Raw genomic sequence first — 22,682 nt, 5'->3', positions numbered from 1 at the left:
TTTGACGGAAGTGGAAATATTTATTTATTTTAACAATTAATATATCTAATAACAATATTTAAATCTTAAAAATATTTAAAATAATATAAAATACTCTAATACTGTTTAAAATCTTGCTACGTCATCATAAAGTTAAACTTAACGTCCAAATACTGACGGAAGTGAGACTTTGTAACACGTGTTTGAGTTGTGAGTTGAGTTTTGCAACATTTCCGAGTCCAGGGTTGAAATGAAATCGAGGTACGAGTCCAGGGGGTAAAAAATGAATTTTTCCTTAATTTTACTCAGATCTGGGAGTTTTCATACAAAATTACATATTTTGAGAATTATTTTTAGTTACAATTTGTGCTGAACATGAATGATCTAATCCCATTGCTTTGAGTCTGAACACTTCTCAAAATCCCTAGCTTCGTTCGGCCAACGTTCTTCTTCGCCAACTCGGTTCACCGTCCAAGGTTCGTCGGTTCTCCTACAATTTCCGTGTATCTATGTATGTATGTGCGCATATATGTGACATAGTGTTTGGGAGAGAGATATTTGGGGACATTATAGACAGAATTAATCGATAGTAATGTCCGGTGGTGGCGGTGGAGAAGAAGAAGATTACACCGAATCAAGTCGTCTTTTACTGAGCTCGTCTTCATCGAAATCGGATCAGGAAAAGGGGACAGACTTGGAATCGTCGCAGCCAAACTTACATCTGGGTAAGGATGATCCAATCGGAAGGTCTTCTAGCTCGATCAAGGATATCCTGACCAGGCATTTCGATCCTCCGTTCTCTCCTCGAACGCTGAGCTTCAAGCGCCACCGAGACAGTGCCAATAGTGAAAGAGACGAATTCGGTTCCTCTGCGCGCTCGTCTCAGTCTTCTCCTCGTCCGTCGTCTCCTCCGTTGGCCGACGGAGCTCCGCCTGAATGGGCTCTGCTTCTGATTGGCTGCCTTCTCGGACTCGCCACCGGTCTCCTCGTCGCAGCTTTTAACAATGGGGTCGGTACCGTTCTACTCTCTCACCCTTCTGTTGCAATTAACTGGCCACTCTAGTGATGTTAGTTTCTTTATTTATATGTTTCAGAAGTTTATACAATTGTTCATTGTTGTGCTAAGACTATGGTAAAATGGGTCTGAGCGAGAACTGAGTTCAGACAGCTGAAGCTTTACGAAAAGCGACCTGCTATAGAGTTTGTATAGTTGAATGGGTCTGAGCTGCTTTCCCATAACTGCTTCCTGACAAAATTATTGAAATTTTTGGTCATAATCAAGCTATTTCAAACATCCAATGTAATACTACAAAAGCGACAATGGGAATAGTATATAGAATTTTTGAAAAAACAGAGTCATGGTCAATTTATATAAACTTCCCAGTTTGATATAGCTTATGAACAGAATGTGAAAACAGTCGGCAGAAACATTGCCGAACATAATCTCAGAGTTCGATGATGTCTTTCTGACGGCATAACAATCTCTTGATAAATACTCAGGTTCACGTCATCCACGAATGGGCGTGGGCCGGCACCCCCAGCGAAGGAGCTGCTTGGCTCAGGGTCCAGGGACTGGCCAACACCTGGCACCGGATTCTTCTCATTCCAGTCACCGGTGGAGTCATTGTCGGAATGATGCACGGTTTGCTCGAGATTCTCGAACAGATCAAGCACTCCACGGCTGCTTCGTCGTTGCCGTCGTCTTCATCGTCGCAATCGCAGCAACAAGGCTTTGATCTGCTCTCGGGAATCTTCCCTGCAATCAAGGCCATCCAGGCCGCGATCACTCTCGGGACCGGATGCTCTCTCGGCCCCGAAGGCCCGAGCGTCGACATTGGAAAATCCTGTGCCTATGGGTTTTCGGTTATGATGGAGAACAACAAAGAGAGGAAGATCGCTCTCGTTGCTGCCGGTGCCGCGGCCGGTATCTCTTCCGGTTTTAACGCCGCCGTTGCCGGTTGCTTCTTCGCTATCGAGACCGTCTTGAGGCCACTCCGTGCCGAGAATTCACCGCCCTTTACAACTGCTATGATTATATTGGCCTCGGTCATATCGTCGACCGTGTCCAATGTTTCAATGGGGACTCAATCGGCCTTCGTAATTCCTGCATATGATCTTAAATCTGCTGCTGGTTCGGACCTCTTGCTTTTGTCTCTCTTTCTCTATCTATCGAACTATCATATGGAATTATGTATTCTGTTTTATTAGTATATATGACCTTGGTTATTTAACTATATGGCATTGCAGAACTACCTTTGTACTTGATATTGGGAATGCTATGCGGCGTTGTAAGTGTCGCGTTCACACGTTTGGTTGCTTGGTTCACCAAAGTTTTCACTTTTATCAAGGAACGATTTGGTCTCCCTCCTGTTGTGTGCCCGGCTTTAGGGGGTTTGGGAGCAGGGATGATCGCTCTCAAATATCCGGGAATACTCTACTGGGGTTTCACAAATGTTGAAGAAATCTTACACACTGGTAAGACTGCTTCGGCTCCCGGAATATGGCTCTTAACTCAACTAGCGGCAGCGAAAGTCGTGGCAACGGCGCTGTGCAAGGGCTCAGGGCTTGTGGGCGGTCTTTATGCCCCAAGTTTGATGATCGGCGCTGCTGTCGGGGCTGTTTTTGGGGGTGTGGCTGGTGAAATTATCAACTCGGCTATACCGGGGAACGCTGCTATTGCAGAGCCTCAAGCATATGCGTTGGTTATACTCTTTTCCTTTCTCTATGAAAACTTTCTTTTGGTTTAAAATTACATATCTCGAGCCATCTAATTACTAATTTCTGCAGGTAGGAATGGCTGCAACTTTAGCTTCAAATTGTTCAGTGCCTTTGACGTCAGTTTTGCTTCTGTTTGAGCTGACTAGAGATTACAGGATATTGCTCCCTCTTATGGTAATTCACGGTCTTACATCAGCGCACCAGCTTAATTATTTTCTTTATGCTAGGAACCTAGGACATTATTGTGAATAGAAATCATATAGTTGATTTCAGAGACTAATACTTTGATAACGAAATAGAAAAGCCAAGATAGTTACAAGCTTTCGAGGGGTTTTTTTATTTTAATTTTTTTTTCTCTCTCTTCCAAGGGGAAGTGAATCACCTAATTTTCACACAATATTTGTCTGTTCTTTCCTTCACCCCCTTACATATCACTTCGTATAACAAAAATGTTTATAGAGACTTTCCCTTGTTGATTATTGGACAAGAGGACAAAATCTTAAGTATTTGTTCGTACTAACCACACTTGTGCTGTTGAATCTGCGTGTGGACACAAAAGGATTCTTTATGCTTTGCACTCTGATACTTCTTACTTTTTTCTTCTTCTTCCCAATTCGCTGATTTGGTGATACATCTGTGGACTTTTTCAATTGATTCCACTGAACACGCTGATTTTTGTTTTTCCCTTTACCAGGGAGCTGTTGGATTGGCAATCTGGGTTCCCTCAGTGGCAAATCAAAACAAAGATTCTGAACCCTCTTCCGATACACGTAATTTATCAAGAGGTTACTCTTCTCTCGTGGCCACCGAGGATAAAGACGAAGGTAGTTGGAGGCGGCGCAACAATGGAGGCGATCGAGAACTCTCTATAATCGAAACTTCTGTTTATTCTGAAGCAGTTAACGAAGAAACTATCCTAGAGGATATAAAGGTTTCGCGTCTGTTTCTCTTTCCGTAAAAGCATTTGTGTGGGAAGTTAAATGCCCTTTCTCCTTTGCTGATAACCCCAATCATCTGTTTCTCTGTCTTCAGGCTTCTGAGGCCATGTCTAACAACTTTGTGAAAGTCCCTCCTACCATAACTTTGAAAGAGGCGATGAAATACATGAATGAAAGCCAACAAAACTGTTTAATTGTGGTTGTCGATGAAGATTCACTTGACGGAATACTAACATACGGTGATGTTAGGCGTTACTTGTCAAGGAAGTCGAGCGATGATTCAAGATTTATAGAAGATGTAAGTTGCGATAAATGCCATTTATTCCTCGATTCTCTGATTTTTTTTTTTTTGGGCTATCTTAAATCCCTGGATTTTTTTACTCCATGTTTTGCAGGAATATACATGCCTTGTTAGTTCTGTTTGTACTCGTGGTATTTGGTATCGAGGGAGAAAGCGAGGCCTATTGACATGTTACCCAGACACAGATTTGGCCATTGCCAAGGAGTTGATGGAGGCCAAGGGAATCAAACAATTGCCAGTAGTTATTCGTTCCAGAGAAGCTTCGGGTGAAAGAAAGAGGAGGGTCGTTGCCATTCTTCATTATGATTCAATCATAATATGTGCCAGGTTCTCATTTCATCATTCACTTTTGGCTCTAGAATAGACTTGAGTTTTGAAACCTTTCAGTTTCAGTGACATCTTCAATGAGAAATGACACTAATTTCATGGCCACGTAATTGAAATTTGCGTGCTGAAAAGTGAAAACATAGGACTCGTGCACATGAATTCGCTACAATTTATAATTTCAATAAAGCCCTTCGCTTCTTAACCTCATCTATATCAAGTGACAAAACTTCACTCGTTTTTTATTTATTTATTTATTTAATTATTTATATAATATACGTACATATGCTTGGTAGTAATTTTAGTTATATAGTATTGATAAAAATTATTGGTTTTGTTTCCCGGTTTCGCAGAGAGGAGATGAATCGCCGGAAACCAAGTGATGAACATAGAAAGGAGACCAATCTCGAGATCACGGTTGTCAATGGGCATTGATATGCAGAGTGACGGACAAAGCCTTTTAGACTGTTGGTTCAAGATTCGAAAGTTGTGCGCTTAGACTCTGTCGAAAATTATGAGACAATCTAAGCTGCGCTATGGAGAAAAATAAGAAACTTTCGGTTTTTGCTTGCATTTTTGGCCCTTAGATCTCCATCTTAATATGGGGTGTTTTTTGTTGCTGATATTACATATTCTAAATGTGCCCAGCGAAAGTAAAACGAAAAGAAAAGAAAAAGAAAACGAAAAAGGGTAGTAATTTAAAAAGTATACGCAAGATATCTTTGTAATTTTGACCAAATGTACATTGTTACTACATTTATCTATAATGAGATAATCGTCGCTGATTTATGCATTTTTTTTTATATAACATACCGTTAAATCACTGTTAATTATTATTATATATTATAAGGATAATTAAGCTAAATGGCCTCCCGAAAATAAGTAATTTATTTTTAGCCCACATTTAGTTAATTAATGGTAAATAGTCATTGGGATTTATTTACAGTCAAAATGGGACAAGATTGCCCTTTGTTATTACCGCTCATTTTGTGATCACGGTTATTAAATATCATCGGCTCAAATATTTGGTCATTAATGATAGCGAAAATTGAGGAAAGTCATTATAACCGTATCCATTCACACGCTATTTACTGCTCTTCAGGAAAAAAAAAAAAAAAAAAAGGGGGATTTGGCCGCCATCAATGGCCGAGCCCGAGCATCCCCCTCCTCTCTCTCATCGTCATCGTCTCCTTCATGTCCTTCTCCTATCTTCTTTTTCATTCCTTGCGCGCCATCAATGGCCGAGACCGAGCACCACCCGCGCGTGTTCCAGCCGAGAAAACGAGGACAGCCACGAGCCGCCGAGGATGCCGGACCGAGAGGAGACACCGGGAAACGACGTAGAGAGCACCGGAGAGTTGATTTCACAGCCATAAATGGTTCTGGCCGTGCGTACGTGTGAAATGGTTCTCCCCGCCTCCAAGCTCCGCGAGAGGCAGCACCTCCTTCAGGCCGCCGCCACCACTAATAATCACGACCACCACCACGTCACCACCGCCATCAAAGCGTCACTTCGTCCTCCTCTCCGCGATCTGCGTCCAAGGTCCCGATCTGCGACACCGCGAAGAACAGTTTTTTTTTTTTCATAGAAAACATATTTACAGTATATACGGTAAATAAGAAGCATATTTACAGTATATTCATTGTAAATACAAAACATATTTACAGGTGATTCATTGTAAATAAGAAGCATATTTATAGTATATTCGTGTAAATAAAAACTGGAAAAAATTCTGTAAAAATTTTGGACGTTCTAAAATATTTTGGCGGCCAACTGAGATCATGAATATCGTAATTGTAATATTTGAATTGTTTTCCAGAATAAAGTCAATAAATGAGGAATATTTTGCAGATTGAATATTATATTTTGCCACAAAAATAGAAATTGATTGCCTAAGGTCAACCGGTACCTATAACTACTTTCCTAATCGGTTTCCTTAAAAAAAAATTTAAAAAAAACTGCCTTATTTATTTAATTCGAAATTTGAAAAAAAAAACTGCCTAATTAATTCAATCTGCCGAATTAAATAAGGGCAATAATGTAAACCTAATTTATTTAATAAGCTGTCACGTAAGCAATATGGCTATTTACAAAAAGTTAATAAAAGGTTGGCTAAAAATAAATTGCTACACATTCCGTGGCTTAAGCAGCCAATTATTTGATATTATAATCATGACTATTGTGGTCCAAATCCAAATCCAAATCAAAATATTATACAAGCTGATATTTGAATGCAAACTAAATACTCGTATACTAACTTTTTTTTATAGATTTTTTTTTTAGAAAGTCGAAAAAACCTTTAAAAGCACTCTTAATAGGGACCCCTCTTAATATTGACAATCTGCATGTATACTAGTTTGAATTATTTTTTTTAATTATCTAAAGATTTAATTATGTGAGATCTAAATAAGTTGTGTAGTTCGGTGGGTAAAATATCTCAAAATGAGTAGAAGATTTTAGTCATGGAAATTTGAGTAACTATTGAGTTTCAGCTGTCGATGATTGAAGAACAATCAGAGAAGATGGAAAAACAAATTCTAGAGAGAAAATGGAAAAAAGGAAAATATGATTTTTTATTTGATTAACCGAGATTTGAATTCTCAAAGATATACAGGATAAAAGAGAACTGACTACAAGAATTGTGTCGTTCTACTAAAACAAAACGACAAGTAAATAAAAAGATGGAAAAGACTAAAAAGTCCTAAACGTTCCGTACAACCCAAGGAAGCTTATAAAGACTCTATATCCAAAACTCCCCCTCAAGATGAGCTTGGTCGAAAAATGTTGATCAAGTTCATCTTGGACATGAGCTTTTGTAAAGCTGGAGAATGCAATGGCTTCGTTAGTATATCAGCAATTTGTAAATGGGTGCGGATAGGAAGTAACTTCACCAAGCCACTTCGAAGATGATCGCGAACGAAATGTAGATCAATCTCGATGTGCTTGGTCCTCTCGTGAAATGTTGGATTCGAGGCAATATGAATGGCTGCCTGATTGTCACAATAAATCACCGAGGAAGAGACTGAACTGATCTGAAAATCCTTCGCAAGTTGCTGCATCCACAAGACTTCACTCATCACTGCTGCCAACGAACGATACTCTGCCTCGGCCGAGCTGCGTGAGACCGTGGATTGCTTCTTGGATTTCCAGGCCACTAGTGAATCACCTACAAACACATAGTAACCGGTTATAAAACGCCGCGTATCTCCACAAGTTGCCCAGTCAGCATCAGAAAAGACACGGAGTTGTGTAGTAGATGAGGAAGGATATAAAAGTCCAAGTCCTGGAGAAGACTTTATGTAGCGCAATAAATGATGAACTGCTTGTAAATGTTGAGCTCTCGGAGATTGGACGAATTGGCTCAAACAGTTTACTGCATATGTGATATATGGGCGTGTAATTGTCAAATATAACAATCGTCCAATCAACCGCCTGAAACCTGTAGAATCCTCTACCAAATCTCCACCATCGACAACTAAATTGATCTTTGGATTCATTGGAGTCTTGACTGGCTTGGAATCAAGAAAGCCTGCATCTTCAAGAATTTGCAGAGCATAATGCCGCTGGCATAGCATAATCCATGCAGAAGAACGTGCAATTTCTAGGCCAAGAAAATACTTGAGATCACCTAGGTCTTTAAGCCTAAAAACAGTACTGAGAATTGAAAGACTCTATATCCAAAAGTAACCAAGTTTCATGTCACCTCACAATTGAAAACCAAAGTTCATATTGAACACTTTAGGAAAATCAAGTTTTTTGATAAGTAAAATGTGTAAAATATTTTTTCAAAAATTTTTTAGATCACTAAAAAAAATGAATGCAAAAATTTCGAAATCATTAAACTAGTGGTGGCAAAACCTTCGAAACGATTAAAAAGATCAATAAAAAAAACTTTAAAAATAATTGTGTTAGAATAATCTATTTTTAAAGTTTTTTTTTCTTTTTTTTATTATATTTTCACAGATTTTTTCATTATTATTTTTATGATTTTAAAATTTTTGTCTTCATTTTTTTTAATGATTTCGAAGTAAAAAAAAAAACCTTATTTTGGACGTTTTATTTACCAAAAAAAAAAAAAAGAAAAAAAAAGCTTGATTTTAACATTAAGCCTGGAATAAAAGTCGACTGTAAAAGTGATACACTGCTCCTTTATTTGCGCTCCGTTCCCAAAGTCTTATATATATTTGAAATGGAGGTGGGATCCACAGAAGAAAACAAGGGTCTGATCCAGAGAGACCCTTTTGAGCTCTGCTCTTTCTTACTTTCTTGTTTTTTTTTTTTTTTTTTTGTTTGTATTTCTTTCTCGTGTGTGTTTGCCACAGTCATCCCATGTGCCACTCTTTCTTCTTCACTGCACTGCTCTGCTGTTTCCACTTCACTCATCTCTCTCTCTCTCTCTCTCTCTCTCTCTGTCTCTGTCTCTCTCTCTTCCTTATCGTCAAAATCCATTCTAGTAGTCTAACAAACTAAGAGCTTCTGCTTTCTTTCCTCTTCCAATGCACTCATCATCATCACAAAGTCGCTTCTTCTTAAGCTTCGTTCTTGCTTTCCTGACCTCGCTCTCCACCGTTGCTTTCGCCGGCGATCCCTACATTTTCCATGATTGGTCTGTCTCTTACCTCACCGCCTCTCCTCTCGGAGTCAAGCAAAAGGTTCTCTCTTCCTCTATTTCAAATTTTTTTTTTTTTTTTTTTTTTTTTTTTTTTTTTTTTTTTTTTATATATATATACACAGAATTTCACTGGTTAAAACCGCTCAGAATTCAGATACGGTTTCGCGTTTTGTTTGTAACATTTTCGCAATTAATAGAAATTCCGAATCATTGAATGTGAATATGGATTTGTTACTGCGTATATGTGTCGGTTTCTTGATAGTTTGTTACTGTTATTGTTGATATTTTAAACGTTGATGTGAACCTCAATTGTTGTGAATCACTAACAGTCAGCTCTGACTCTGGGCTGTATTGCTGTAATTCTGCTTTATTTTCTCTGCCTGCATAAATTTAGAGGCTTAACTAGGCAATGACTTCCATAGCTATATAATTTTATCTTCTTATTGTTTCGTTTTGGTTAATAAGCTGGGAATAATAAAAACCAGGTGATCGGGATTAACGGCCAATTTCCGGGGCCGATTCTCAATGTCACAACAAACTGGAACGTTGTCATCAACGTGAAGAACAATCTCGACGAGCCATTGCTTCTCACATGGTATGGTAGCCTTTTTTTGGAGCAAGAATTAGTCATGGAAAATGAAAATTGTGAAGATTGGTCAAGTGGAAATCAAAATTATTAATCATGTTTAGATGTCCACGCGTTCAAGAAAATGAAATCTCACCCACTTGAAAATTTCCGGGATTTTCATTGTTCTTTTCCATGTATTTGGACGGGTTGAAAAACATAGCCTAAATGGTGGTGAAACGATTTGGATGCAGGGACGGGATACAACACAGAAAAAACTCGTGGCAGGACGGGGTGTCGGGGACAAACTGCCCGATTCCCGCCGGATGGAATTGGACTTACGAGTTTCAGGTCAAGGATCAGATCGGGAGTTTCTATTACTTCCCGTCACTGAGCTTCCACAGAGCCGCCGGAGGCTACGGAGGCATCACCGTGAACAACAGAGACGCCATCCCGTTGCCCTTTCCCTTGCCTGATGGTGATGTCACACTCTTCATTACCGACTGGTACACAAAGAGTCACAAGGTACGGTTATGCTTGGAAAACCCATTCAATAGAGCATGACCACTATTCTGATACAATATTTGCATTCGTCTTTGTAAGTTGGAATTTTTTTCCTTTGATGACTTCTTCGAGTACAGCACTATTATATTAAAACTATTACTTAAAAGAGTTGGGAATAGACTTCTAAGTACATATTCAAACTGTTACGTTCCTGAATTATTATCTTTGTTCATTGGAAATGCTTTGTGTGTGAAACAGGCGTTGAGAAAAGAAGTCGAAGACAAGAACAGCCTCGGAGTCCCGGACGGCATTCTCATTAACGGCCTCGGTCCTTATGGCTACAACAACGAGCCCGGCTCCCCAGGAAACCCTTTCCTCATAGTAAACGTCGATCCGGGTAAAAATGAACTACGCGAAACCGCTTAGAGACCGTATCTATTGGTGTAGTTTTCGTCACCGCAGATGTTTGTGTGGTAACAGGAAAGACGTATCGGTTCCGCGTGCACAATGTAGGTGTCTCGACGAGCTTGAACTTCCGGATCCAAAGTCACAACCTGCTTCTTGTGGAGACCGAAGGGTCTTACACGGTGCAGCAGAACTACTCGAGCATGGACGTGCACGTGGGTCAGTCGTATTCGTTCTTGGTGACGATGGACCAAAACGCCAGCAATGACTACTACATTGTTGCAAGCCCTCGTTTTGTCAATTCTTCTTCTTGGGACCGTGTCAACGGGGTCGCAATATTACGCTACTCAAACTCTCAGGGACCGGCTTCGGGTCCTCTCCCCGATCCTCCCAACACCATGGACACGTATTTCTCAATGAATCAAGCGAGATCAATAAGGTTGTGTTGCTGAGTAAGATAGTTTCGCTTTCTTTTTCTTTCGAGGAATATTACGAATTCCTGTATTCACTAATGGAAAACAGTGTTGGGTTAACGTATGTTGACCCAATAAGGATACATTACTCTTTTGAAGCTTGACTTTTTTTTTTTTTTTTTTTTAGTTTCAATCAGCCATCATAAAAAAAAAAAAGAATTTGAGTGAGGCCCAAATTATGAAGAATCCGAAACCATAATATTGAAAAATATTGTTTTCATTGTCTGAACGGATTGGTTTATATCCTAAAGAAGAAAAAAAAAATCATTTACTAGTAAATTGGCTTTTTCGTTGGTGGTATTTTCTTTCAGATGCTTGATGCTTTAAACTACTGCTATTTTGGTTTTTCCTTACGGCTGTGCATCACATAACCATAGACAGAGCCTCTGTAAGAAATTATTTATATCTTTATTGCGAATTTGCAAATGAAAATGGGTGACGTAGATCAAAACCTGCTGACTGCAAAAAAGCATACATGGATTTTATTTTCTTTTCCACAATCTTCATTTTTTTTTTTTCTTGTAGCTGCCCACCATATCATTAAAAATGTTGTAATTCTTGGGTTTTTTTTGTGATATTTGGTTGTGCAACAAACACTAGATGGAACGTCTCTGCCGGGGCTGCTCGTCCGAATCCTCAAGGATCCTTTAGATACGGTCAAATCACTGTCACAGAAGTGTACGTTCTTGTGAACAGACCTCCCGAGCTCATAAACACGAAATGGCGTACGACCCTCAACGGAATCTCGTACTTAGCTCCTTCGACGCCGCTGAAGCTCGCACAACAGTTCAACGTCCCCGGGGTTTTCAAGCTTGACTTCCCGAATAAGCTAATGGACAGGCATCCCCGAGTCGACACATCTCTCATTAACGGAACTTTCAAGGGCTTCATGGAGATAATCTTTCAGAACAATGCCACAACCGTTCACAACTACCATCTTGACGGCTATGCATTCTTTGTTGTTGGGTTAGCTTTTTTTTTTTTTTTAAATTTTTATTTGTCTCTTACAAGTCTAGGAATGTGTCGGTTAACATTTTTCCATTTTTTTGTAGTATGGATTATGGAGTGTGGACGGAGAATAGCAGAGGCACTTACAATAAATGGGATGGCGTTGCTCGCTGCACCACACAGGTACAAACACTCTTTATCCTAAATTGTAAGAAATGCCAAAAAAAAAAAAAAAATAGAGTGGTTCTACCGGGCCAATGCAAATCTATCTATTATTGTAATATCTGCAGATGTATTTCATAATAGAGGAAAGTGCCAAAACAGAATATGGGGATATCTCAGCACTCGAATAGCTTAGTATCCTTTTTTTCAAGCCTATTGATAGATCATAAAAGGGGTTAGTGATGCTTTGTATTACTGAAAATATTGTAATTACTTGTGTACACGTAAGTGTGTAACTGTTTATAGTAATAAGAGATAAAATTCTTTCCGAGCAAAAAAAAAAAAAAAAAAAAAAAAGAGATAAAATTTTGAGAGATTGAACTGTTAATTGTTAGTGCTCAACGGGGTAATCAGCAAATGATAGTCAAGTAAGTAAGAACGGACATTCGAGAGGTTTGAGATCTCCCATATGAGCTCAGCTCAGTCGCCTCCTTCCTTATTCACTCCAAAGCCCACACCATGTCAGCCACATAATGAACCGGGTTCCACGTCTTACATGTCCCTCACTTTTGTTCTTCTTCCGAGCCTTCTGGCGCCTTTGCAGACGCTGGATTGAGAAGGCAAATAGTAGACTCATATCCTTCAAACGACGACGACACTGATCGACTGAACAGGCGACTTTGCCAATCTCTTTTTCACCTCCGCAGCTATTTCTCTAGTCATATGGTTTGCTTCGTCGATTTCGAACGACTGGGACATGTAAATCTAAACATCCTTCTGCATCGGTGCTGATCACAAAACCTCTCGCAACAATCCTTCATGCAGTCTCTTGAGCTGTTCAAATCTCCTGTTCTTCCTCAGGTCTTTGCTCCTCGGTTGGTCTTCATCGCGATAAATATCAGATTGCTCTGCTACCAATCTGATATGAACTAAAACAATTTGTTACTGAAAACAAAATATAAATGTAAGGATTACGAAGATGAGCATTGAACATACGAGAGGTCCATCCTCTCCTCGAGGAATTTCTTCATCCCACTAAATCTCTCACCCAATTTTCATGCTCCTCTCCTCTACTAACTCCTCTTATTTATGAGCTTACTAAATTCTAGAGCATTTTTTTTTTACCTAACCTTTAATTTATCTCTTATGATTATCATATCGTGAATGTCTAAGTTTCTAACAGTATAAAAGTCGTATATAATTTTGGCACAGGTCTTTCCCGGGGCTTGGACGGCAATTTTGATATCCCTCGACAACAGCGGGATTTGGAACCTTAGGACGGAGAATCTCGACGCTTGGTACCTCGGCCAAGAAGTTTATATCAGCGTGATGAATCCCGAGTCTGATGAATCAGAAGTCGCTCTTCCCCAAAACACTATATACTGTGGGACACTTATATCGCTGCAGAAGTAAGGATCTTTGCGTAAAAAACTTTGAACTTTTGTCTGGTTTTCAGTTACATTTTATACTTATAAATCACGCTAGTTCTTTACTCATCTATTATTATCAATTATATTTGCAGAGATCAAGCTCAGAGGATCAAGTTTTCTCATTCGCCACCACCGGTCTATGCAAGTCGCAGAATATTGATCCTGTTAGCCATGGTATCTATAGCTTGTATTTGGTGATAATGTTATTTATATCCTATAATGTAGTCGATTATTGTTAGCATCCGTACAATGAAGAAGCCACAAGGGGCTTCCATTTATTCATGTAAAAATGCTTGGATTTTCTGGAATGAAATAGATTGGAATATATATCACTGTAACGATGCTGACATTTGCATATTGTAGTGACATTTGCATGTGGAAAGAATGTATAACATGAGCGAGCATTTGTATTGTGTTAAATTTTTTCGATTTGTACTGTACTAAGGTGTAGTTAACTTATATAGATGAGTGTTTTGCTTTTATACTAATAGAAGTTATGCATTTTTCTAATAGAAGTTATAAGCCATGTAAGGATAGTTAGTGCATTGTATCCAACTTAAATATGGGTAGAGAATGTTTTTTTGGGTGATATTATATAGAACACAAAAATAAATTGCCAAAACTATATAAATTACCCTAAAAATCATATTTTTAGAAGAATTCATTCATTTCCGCAGAGTGACTTATATGACCGCGTGGCATCTTATGCAACTTTTTCTTTAAAGGGTACGGTGTAGTGCAATAAGAAAATTGTATTAGTTTTAAGTGTAATTTAGTAGTAACGAGTTTATCTACCTGCGCGCGTTGTTGCGGGTCAAGCGAAAATATATTATAAAATATAAAAATATCTTAGTTTTTATAAAGAAAGAAAAATGTTATATATTTTTCAAATACTTCAATGTTTATAAACCAAGAACTTTAATGTTTACGACTTGATAAAAAAATCTGTCAATTTTTTTTTGTTTTAATTGAAAATTGATAAATGGTAGTAATAATGGTGTCTGTATTCCTTTCTCTTACTCATCTTTAAAGTTCAAACATTGAAATGAGAAAAAGTACATATTAATTGGAAAAAAAAAAAGAAATACTGTAGGTGCCACAATATTAGTGCACTTTCTTTTAGTTATAGTATATAACGTGCATAATTATATAATTTATGCAATTTTGAACATAAAATTTTAATTTGGCATATATATGACATTCAATATTTGCTATTGCGGATCTTGAGCAAGATTATAAAAAATAAAATAAAAAATAAAAAATAAAAAATAAAAAAAGAAGTTAAAGTCAACATTTGCGCTTCAAAAAGTCTCACATTGCTTCGAAAAGAGAGCTATAAGGATTTACAAACCAAAAATGTTTTGAGTAGTAATGCGTGTAGTAAGAGTGTATGTAATCTTTGTCCGAAAGGCATCTTTCGCATGTGCAAGTCATCCAAACTTAGACTCAAAGACACGAAATAGGTTATATATATGAAAAAATAAAATAAAATAGCAATGAATGTCAAGATGCATCAATAATTGGTACTGTATCTGTTATTTATAACCTTTGATATACGATGTCCCGTGTGATCTGATCTGAGCCGATCATTTTGGTCTCTTAATATATGCCTTGAAATACGTGTCCTATTATCTTCACACGAGTCACGACCACACCGAGGAAAAAACAAAACACCACAAAACGTATTCGCTGACTTCTGATTTCCAGTCTCTGCCTTGAAAAAAAAAAATGGTGGAGCGAACATTTTTATTCTATTTATGCTGCGTTGTTTTTTCATTGGGAGTGACAAACTCAGCCCCTGAAAACGCTTTGATCACTCAGATTCCAGGCTTCACGGGAACTTTTCCTTCTAAACACTACTCTGGGTATGTCTCTTTTGCTCTTCAGACGCTAAAGTTTGAGTCTTTTTTCTTTTCTCTTCGTATCAGCAAGTTTTGTTTTTTGAAGGTACGTAACGATTGATGAGAAACGTGGGAAAAACTTGTTTTATTACCTCGTTGAATCTGAGAGGAAACCCTCTGAAGATCCAGTGGTCCTTTGGCTGAATGGTGGACCAGGATGTTCCAGCTTTGATGGTTTTGTCTATGAACATGGTAATAATTAAATTAAATTAAAAATTCAAATCGAATCAGTATTATGATTTTATTTTCATTCTATTATTGCACTTTTATTTTTGTACTTCTATGACTATGACGGTGTGACCTAGTTCGACGTTTCTTTTGTCAGTTTTGGTATTTTTGGGTTTAGCAGTTATTGCTTTATGTCCTCATTAATATGAAGGTGATATTTTTACATCAATGTCATTAAATTTCAAAGAAACTATACTCATAAATTCGATTTCCGTACAGTTCATGGCTCTCTGCTTTATCTATTGTCGTAGTTTTTCAAATATTATAATTTTTTCTATGGTAGCTACTTTTGATAAAATAAAATAAAAAATGAAATGAAATGGGTTACAAATGTTTTTCAGGGCCATTCAATTTTGAAGAACCAAGGACCAAGGGAAGCCTTCCCAAATTGCACATTAACCCCTTCAGCTGGTCAAAGGTTGAAAACATTTTTTTTCATGTAATTGATAGTACAATACGTGAAAAAATAGAGTAAAAAAATTAAATTATGGGTATATATTTGCAGGTTTCCAATATCATTTATTTGGATTCTCCGGTTGGTGTTGGTTTGTCTTACTCAAAAAACGAGTCGGACTATTTTACCGGCGATCAACAAACTGCATTGGATAGCCACGCATTTCTTTTGAAGGTGCTAAAAATTACTTTGCAAATTATTCAAAAAATAAGAAACTCAAACAATCTTGAATGCTTTATTGTCTCCAACAAAACTAAACCATGCTTGATTTTGGATCCAGTGGTTCGAACTCTATCCCGAGTTCATACCGAATCAATTTTTCATCGCCGGAGAGTCATACGCTGGAATTTATGTGCCAACTCTGTCTTATGAAGTAGTGAAAGGTATTATAACTTGTATCTATCTACCTACCTAACCACAACGTGTCGCTTTATGATTTGATTTGATTTTGTTAATAGGGATTGAAGCCGATGTAAAACCGAAAATCAACTTCAAGGTATGTACCGTAAATCTAGACTTCAATTAATTTTTTTCTTCTCAAAATACTGTGGTTTTATTTGAATTGCTTCCTAACAACAGGGCTATCTGATCGGAAATGGAGTGACCGACAATGAGTTTGATGGCAACGCTCTTGTCCCTTTTGCTCATGGAATGGGATTGATATCCGATGACCTTTTTCGGGTGCGTTTAGAATATAGCTTTCAACGCAAGGCATTGTGTATGAACTAAATTTTCCAACCTCACTATTACAGGAGGTAAGTGCTGCTTGTAATGGCAACTTTCAGTCGAACAACGACTCGTGTACCGACAAAACCGAACAAGTGAATATGGTAACAAACATTTTTTTTCGACTAACGAGGGTTTTCGTATCGAATAATTATGGAAGAGATCCGAGCATCTCGTAACATGTACTTTTTTTTTTTTATGTTTAGGATTTGGATGATTTGAACATCTATGACATCTTAGAGCCGTGTTATCATGGGTCAGAGGCAAGGCGAATTGAGACAGCTCGGTCGAGATTGCCTTTGAGCTTTCGAAAATTGGGAGAGACCGAAAGGCCTCTCCGCGTTAGGGCACGGATCTTCGGCCGCGCTTGGCCTTTTCGAGCTCCGGTTAGACCAGGCTTTGTCCCAACATGGCCGCAGATTCTCAGCAGCAACAGTGTCCTCAACAGCAACCGCGTTCCATGCACGGTGAGCCTCGTTTTCAATGCTCGTTTTGCTAAAGATCATTAAACCGAGTCCGTGTCTTCGTTTGATAGAACGACGAAGTTGCGACGGCGTGGCTGAACGATGACTCTGTCAGGCAGGCACTCCATGTTGCAGAGGTAATTTGTTAATACGAAATGGTACAATGTTTATGTTTCAACAAGGTGTCGAAATGTGATGGAAATTTTTTTTTAGAAGAACTTGGTTGGTAATTGGGAGTTATGTACCGGAAAGATCTCGTACGTGCATGACATGGGAAGCATGATTGCGTACCACAAAAACCTGACATCCAAGGGCTACCGAGCGCTCATTTTCAGGTAAGACTTTCGATGATCGTCGTTTCGCAGTGGATGGTTAGAAATATATAGGCGAAGCATTTTCGTTTAAAGAATGTGGTTGTTTGTGAGCAGCGGCGATCACGATATGTGTGTTCCGTACACGGGGACTCAAGCGTGGACGAGATCGGTCGGCTACGCGATCGTGGACCAGTGGAGGCCCTGGTATTCCAACGGACAAGTTGCTGGGTATGTGTAGCTCTGTTCATGAAGTAAACAAAAAACTGAATCAGGCTATTTCACTTTTTTTTTTTTTTCTTTTCTTTTCTTTTGATTTATGTTCCAAAATTTGAAACAAATTGGACGAAAAAATAATTAAATAAAAGTACTAAAGATTAAAATGTCGGTTTCGATGATTCAATTTTATGGATATGTGAATGAAAATGCATACACACATTTTAGAGAAATTTAAATTGCCTATAAGAAAAGTATTTTAATTCTTTGATGCCTATAAGAAAATTTCGCTCAAATTTCCAAAATTTCTCCTATATCAGACATAAATTTCATTTTTTAAAAATTGCCGGAATTTTTTTGAATTTTCGGCTATTTTTTGCCGTAATTTGTTGGAACCACTTAAAACCAATTATTTTGCGCAGCGATAAAGCAAAATAGGCTGACATATTAAGTTTCTTTATTGACGAGCTGAGATGTTGAAATTTTCTTAAGAAAATCACTCATATATTTTCATAAATTTTTACTTACTGATTTTGTTCCATACTATGTATCTTTAGGTTTTTTTTTTTTTTGGTGTTCTCAAACATTTTTGTTTCTTTTTAAGACGTCCCTAGTTTTGATTTACTTGATAGTGACTTTGATATTTGTAATCTGTTGCAGATATACCCAGGGTTACGACCACAACCTCACATTTATGACTGTAAAGGTAAAGAAAAAAAAAAGTTACTTGAACATTTTACTACTCTCTCTATTTTTGTTATATCTCGTTTTTGTAATGACGTGTACAGGGTTCGGGGCATACCGTCCCGGAGTACAAGCCCCGCGAGGCGTTGGATTTTTACAGCCGGTTTTTAGCCGGACAAAAGCAATAGATGGGACTGCTTAATTATTCACTAAAAAAAATATATATGAAGGATTATTAAAGTATGTATCTTGTGATCTCTTTTGGCAATAAAATATGCAATCCCAACATTTCTCTCAAAGAGGTCGACTGTTTTTGACAAACGTAATGCAGTTTTCTGGACCTCACTCTTTGTGTATCATGAGCACCAAATTCTCTAATGATCACTAGTCTACAAAATAGACGAAGTTGGAACTTGCAACATACATCCATGTCATGCGAAGAAAAAAAATTTAAAATGGAATTTCTCATTATAAAAAACAATTCTAATTATTTTTCATAAGATTGGGAATTTTTCTTTGTGGCTAAAATCTAAGAGGATGGTTGACGACGAGATTAGAACAAACAGTAGTGGTCTCTTCATAAACTAAAACATAGAATCTTTCATGACATACTGAGATCATTAGATACATCCCTCAGTAGAAAAATAGATCTGTTTCAAAATAATAATAATAATAATCATCAGTAAAAAAATAATAGCAATCTCTATGACATTAAATCAAAACTCTGGGTGACGGACAACCCAGGAACCCCCCCTCTCATCATCATCAGAAAAAAGAAAGAAAAAAAAAAACTACTAAGATAAAATTGGGCTCGAAATCGAAGAATCGAATTCCCACTCCGAGCACATGTTTGTTGTTGATGTGTGTATTTCTCTTCGGGTAAATAAAAACCCTTAGACCGCACTCTTCTTGCTTCTGAAACTCTCCTTCAAGGACGCAAACTTCTTCTTGCACTGGTTCATCGTCTTCCCGGGAACCGCTGCAGCGACTCGCTCCCACCGCTGAGCCGTTTCCTTCGGGAATGTCTTCAGAGCCTGAACCAGAGCTCTCTCTTGCACCGCCGACCACGCATCCTGGTCCGAGCTCGAAGATTCTACCCCTCCGTTCGGGGTGTTGCCTGAATCGTTGTTGGGGCTCTGATCTCCGGCGACGCTCTTGTTCGGTGATGAATCTTGGACTGTTTCTTTCTTTTCTACTTTGCTATTTTCGGGCGAAGGTATGACCACACCATCCACTTCCTCTCTCGTGGAGAGCGGAGACGCGATCGTCGAGGCAGGCTTTCTCTTCTCGAGGAAAGAATCAAAGGCTTTGTTGGAATCCGGTTTCTGGAGGAGAACGGTCTTCATCGCTTTAAGGATCTCGTCCACGGACCTTCCCGTGCCGATGTACTCCGAGATCACTTCCCATCTCCGAGATGTTCCTTTCTGGTACTTCACGAGCCCTTTCCTCAGAAGCTCGATCTCTTCTCTTCCCCACGGCTTTTCCTTCCTCTCGGAGCTGCTGAACGGGATGGTACTACTTTTTTTCCCGTTTGCTTCCACGGAACCATTCTGCAACTGGGTTTTTCTCTGAGGTGGCTCTTCTTCTTTCTTCGTCTCCGTGACTGCATTTATAATCTCCGTGTACCCAAGCGCGTCTCTGAGGCCCGCCGCTATTTCCAACCCCGATTTTCCCTCCAATTTGCTGCACAGTTCCCTCAACTGCTCCGTGTTGAATGACGTGCAGAGACTCTCCACGTCATCCGAAGAAACGTTGAGAAGCTTCTTCGACGAGGCCGGCTCCGAGACTGTCCGGAGGCGGGCCCGCTCTTTGCGCAGGAGTTTCTTCTCCTTGTCCTTTGCCTTCTTCTGTAGCGACGCTGCCTCTGCGGCCCGTTTGTCTTCCTCTTCTTTCCGGCGCTTTTCCTCTTCTGCGGCTCGAGCCGCTTCTTCCTCCTGCAACTTCTTTGCCAGGTACTTAGCTTGCTTTTTCCTCTGCTTCTCGGCTTTTTCCTCCTCCTTTCTCCTCGCGATCCTGGGATCCTTTTTGTAGGCATTGTCGACAAGGCTTCGCACTCGGACAGTCTCCTCTTTCCTAGCCTTCTCCGAGAGCTTCACGTTTTGCCTCTCCATCCACCTCTTGTGGTCGCGAGACTCGGCTTGCTCGATGTCGAATTCATCGGCGTGTGGGAACTCTCTCCAGCTTTTGAAAGTGTACCAGAAGTTGTAAAAGCCATCGACTTCTTTTATCGACATCGAGTCGTCGCCCAGGGACGGGACGGGCTGGTTGACCGACCAACGCCCGTTCCTCATAAAGGCCGGGCCAAACACCTTGAAGAAGTCCTGCGGCGCACAATCCGTCGGAATCTCGTCGTCAAACTCGTCCGTGGAGTCGTAGATTCTCCTCTTCACGGGATCCATGAGCGCTTCATAGGCTTCTTGGACGGCCTTGAAGTGGCTCTCTATCTCGTCTTTCTTCGCTTGCTTCGCGGATTCAGTCTCCTCGGCGAGAATCAGAGCAGCCTGCTTGTCGGGGTGATACCTCAAAGCCGTCTCGCGGTAGCTTTTTCGTATCTGCTCTTCGGTCGCGAGATACCTCAGATTAGCCAAACCCAGCAGCGCATAATGATCTTGTTGCTTGCCTTCGCCGGACTTCTTTTTCCCCTTGCTGCTACTGTATGAATCAGATGATGGGAGGTACGATTGTGACTGCTCTTTCTCGTCGACCTTCTTCTCTTCGTCCGCTACTTTCTCCACATAACCGCTGAGCTTGAGAGCAACTTGATGGAAGGAATGACCGGCGGGTTCGAATCTAGAAGCCTTCACGGGGGGACAATTTGACGACACGTGGATTGGCTCTCCATTGACCAACTCTTGCGAGTATGCAATGAGCCGAACTTTGGACCGGACTTTCATTTTCTCGAGTGCAAAGAGTGGTGTAAAGCCAAATACCGAGAAGAAGAAGAAGAAGATAATCTAGTCTACGGCTGAGAATAGCAAACTGCAAATGCGAATAAGAACTCGGTTAAATCTTTTGCATATATAAGCAAAACTAATGAAAGCTCAGACTGATCTAAAAGAGTACAGCCTCACAGAACCATTTCACCCCATAGCCATGTAATACCTAAGAGGATCATTAAGAGTATATAAAAGAACCCATTCGTTGAACGTCAATTTGAAATGAAGAAACTTTAAAAATTGCAAACCTCGAACTACCGAAGTAAGATCACCGAAACAAACAAACAAATAAAAAAAAAATGCAAAAGGCTTAGAAAAATATTTGCATTAAAGAACCAATAAACCCCGAATTCCCTTAATATGAAAAATAACGAAACTTCAAATTTGTAAATCTCAAACGACTGCAATAAGACTACACGAACAATAAACAAACATAAACAGCTCAGGAAAAAAAAAAAAAAACCCTAACCACACTACTTCGCAGCAAAAAAAAATAATAATAATTAATTACTAATCCAAAACGCCCAAGCACAAAACTGTTATTTCGGAGAATAGTAAGCACAGAGAATCGGAGCTGAAAGAGAAAGATCGAAGATAAACTAAAGATTACAATAGTCGTAAATGGGGGAGCGAAATCGTATGAAGATAACGATGGATAATATATTCAACCATTTGGGAACGAACCTTGGAGTTGGAATCGAGTCGGCGGGGATTTAGAGAAGCGCGTACGTTGAAGAGAAGGAAAGTCAGTTCGAATGCCCTAATTTCGCCTGTACTCAATCAGATTGGTCTCTCAACTTGTTAGTAGACACTTTGCTTATAAAAGTCACGCTCTTCGTATATATATGTGTGCTCTACACAGCGTGTGCGAGAGTGAGAAAACGCTACTCGGTTTGGGCCAACATTCCAGGCCCATATCTAAAGAAGTCTTTTTCAAACTTGATTTCTCAAAACAGCTATTATTTCACAAATACCTATTTTCAGTAATTTTATTTTGGTGGTTTCTAGTTTTCTTTTAGTTATAATTTTTTAATAATTACCATTAACATTTAGGTTTTTCACTGTCTATATTTGATTTTTTTTGTAATGTTAATTAGAGTTTCATTAGGGGTAATCTTCGGAAAATTTATTTGTGCAACTCTCCCTTAAAATTCAGTTATGATTGGACAAGACTATACTTAAATCTCATGAATTAATATAATTAGATATAACATTTTTATGGAAAATGAAATACTTTTCATATACATATTACCTATATTTTGTCCAAATTAAACGGTCCTTAAAAATCCAATTTTGATAAAGGCTCGTTTCTTTCAACTCTTTTCTTATTCTACGCTCCCGTCAATTCTCTCTTGTTACTCTCACTATTCACATTTTGAGAGAGCGATATAAAGAGAGAAAC

General features: G+C 39.0%; 4 protein-coding genes across 5 annotated transcripts; 3 read left to right on the top strand and 1 right to left on the bottom strand.

Annotated features, from left to right (window-relative positions):
* The first annotated feature begins 340 nt into the window (after positions 1 to 340).
* On the top strand, positions 341 to 4,845 carry CLC-F (chloride channel F). The gene is made up of 8 exons (XM_089623323.1): positions 341 to 988; positions 1,480 to 2,110; positions 2,227 to 2,681; positions 2,767 to 2,871; positions 3,392 to 3,628; positions 3,730 to 3,933; positions 4,031 to 4,263; positions 4,614 to 4,845. The coding sequence occupies exons 1-8, from the start codon at positions 572 to 574 to the stop codon at positions 4,693 to 4,695; spliced, it is 2,364 nt and encodes a 787-aa protein (XP_089479449.1). The 5' UTR covers positions 341 to 571; the 3' UTR covers positions 4,696 to 4,845.
* Positions 4,846 to 8,548: 3,703 nt separating this feature from the next.
* Positions 8,549 to 13,780, top strand: SKS3 (SKU5 similar 3). Its single transcript, XM_089623324.1, has 9 exons — positions 8,549 to 8,913; positions 9,359 to 9,468; positions 9,693 to 9,963; positions 10,201 to 10,339; positions 10,423 to 10,786; positions 11,421 to 11,786; positions 11,873 to 11,951; positions 13,143 to 13,339; positions 13,453 to 13,780. Exons 1-9 carry the CDS (start codon positions 8,758 to 8,760, stop codon positions 13,556 to 13,558), a joined length of 1,788 nt encoding a protein of 595 aa, XP_089479450.1. The 5' UTR covers positions 8,549 to 8,757; the 3' UTR covers positions 13,559 to 13,780.
* Positions 13,781 to 14,920: 1,140 nt separating this feature from the next.
* On the top strand, positions 14,921 to 18,700 carry LOC149387864 (serine carboxypeptidase-like 20). 2 transcript variants are annotated; one of them, XM_089623326.1, is made up of 14 exons: positions 14,921 to 15,225; positions 15,308 to 15,453; positions 15,831 to 15,907; positions 15,995 to 16,117; positions 16,224 to 16,326; positions 16,402 to 16,439; positions 16,523 to 16,624; positions 16,696 to 16,773; positions 16,876 to 17,136; positions 17,205 to 17,270; positions 17,350 to 17,468; positions 17,562 to 17,675; positions 18,321 to 18,366; positions 18,449 to 18,700. In XM_089623326.1, the coding sequence occupies exons 1-14, from the start codon at positions 15,089 to 15,091 to the stop codon at positions 18,530 to 18,532; spliced, it is 1,494 nt and encodes a 497-aa protein (XP_089479452.1). In that variant the 5' UTR covers positions 14,921 to 15,088; the 3' UTR covers positions 18,533 to 18,700. The 2 variants fall into 2 exon arrangements, with proteins under 2 accessions (XP_089479452.1, XP_089479451.1); XM_089623325.1 differs by having other exon boundaries at positions 14,927 to 15,225; positions 17,347 to 17,468.
* Positions 18,701 to 18,897: 197 nt separating this feature from the next.
* LOC149387863 (uncharacterized) lies at positions 18,898 to 22,089 on the bottom strand. The gene is made up of 2 exons (XM_089622969.1): positions 21,965 to 22,089; positions 18,898 to 21,323 (listed from the first exon to the last, which is right to left on the bottom strand). The coding sequence occupies exon 2, from the start codon at positions 21,236 to 21,238 to the stop codon at positions 19,238 to 19,240; it is 2,001 nt and encodes a 666-aa protein (XP_089479095.1). The 5' UTR covers positions 21,239 to 21,323; positions 21,965 to 22,089; the 3' UTR covers positions 18,898 to 19,237.
* Positions 22,090 to 22,682: the final 593 nt, after the last annotated feature.

This window comes from Urtica dioica, chromosome 8, assembly GCF_054948205.1.
Source record: "Urtica dioica subsp. dioica isolate 48M chromosome 8, U.dioica_male_clone48M_v1_H2, whole genome shotgun sequence".
In the NCBI taxonomy this organism is placed as follows: Eukaryota; Viridiplantae; Streptophyta; class Magnoliopsida; order Rosales; family Urticaceae; genus Urtica; species Urtica dioica.
The sequence above is the reverse complement of the archived record's forward strand: the minus strand, read 5'-3'. Positions and strand labels throughout refer to the sequence as shown.

What these genes read in the sequence shown, in the direction of transcription:
- SKS3 (XM_089623324.1), top strand. Translation starts at nt 8,758, where the DNA reads ATGCACTCATCATCATCACAAAGTCGCTTCTTCTTAAGCTTCGTTCTT. An exon ending in GAGCCATTGCTTCTCACATG is followed by an intron (nt 9,469 to 9,692) that starts GTATGGTAGCCT and finishes ATTTGGATGCAG; the next exon opens with GGACGGGATACAACACAGAA. An exon ending in CATAGTAAACGTCGATCCGG is followed by an intron (nt 10,340 to 10,422) that starts GTAAAAATGAAC and finishes GTGTGGTAACAG; the next exon opens with GAAAGACGTATCGGTTCCGC.
- CLC-F (XM_089623323.1), top strand. Translation starts at nt 572, where the DNA reads ATGTCCGGTGGTGGCGGTGGAGAAGAAGAAGATTACACCGAATCAAGT. An exon ending in TGATCTTAAATCTGCTGCTG is followed by an intron (nt 2,111 to 2,226) that starts GTTCGGACCTCT and finishes ATGGCATTGCAG; the next exon opens with AACTACCTTTGTACTTGATA. An exon ending in GGATATTGCTCCCTCTTATG is followed by an intron (nt 2,872 to 3,391) that starts GTAATTCACGGT and finishes TCCCTTTACCAG; the next exon opens with GGAGCTGTTGGATTGGCAAT.
- LOC149387863 (XM_089622969.1), bottom strand. Translation starts at nt 21,238, where the DNA reads ATGAAAGTCCGGTCCAAAGTTCGGCTCATTGCATACTCGCAAGAGTTG.
- LOC149387864 (XM_089623325.1), top strand. Translation starts at nt 15,089, where the DNA reads ATGGTGGAGCGAACATTTTTATTCTATTTATGCTGCGTTGTTTTTTCA. An exon ending in CCTTCTAAACACTACTCTGG is followed by an intron (nt 15,226 to 15,307) that starts GTATGTCTCTTT and finishes TGTTTTTTGAAG; the next exon opens with GTACGTAACGATTGATGAGA. An exon ending in TGGTTTTGTCTATGAACATG is followed by an intron (nt 15,454 to 15,830) that starts GTAATAATTAAA and finishes AATGTTTTTCAG; the next exon opens with GGCCATTCAATTTTGAAGAA.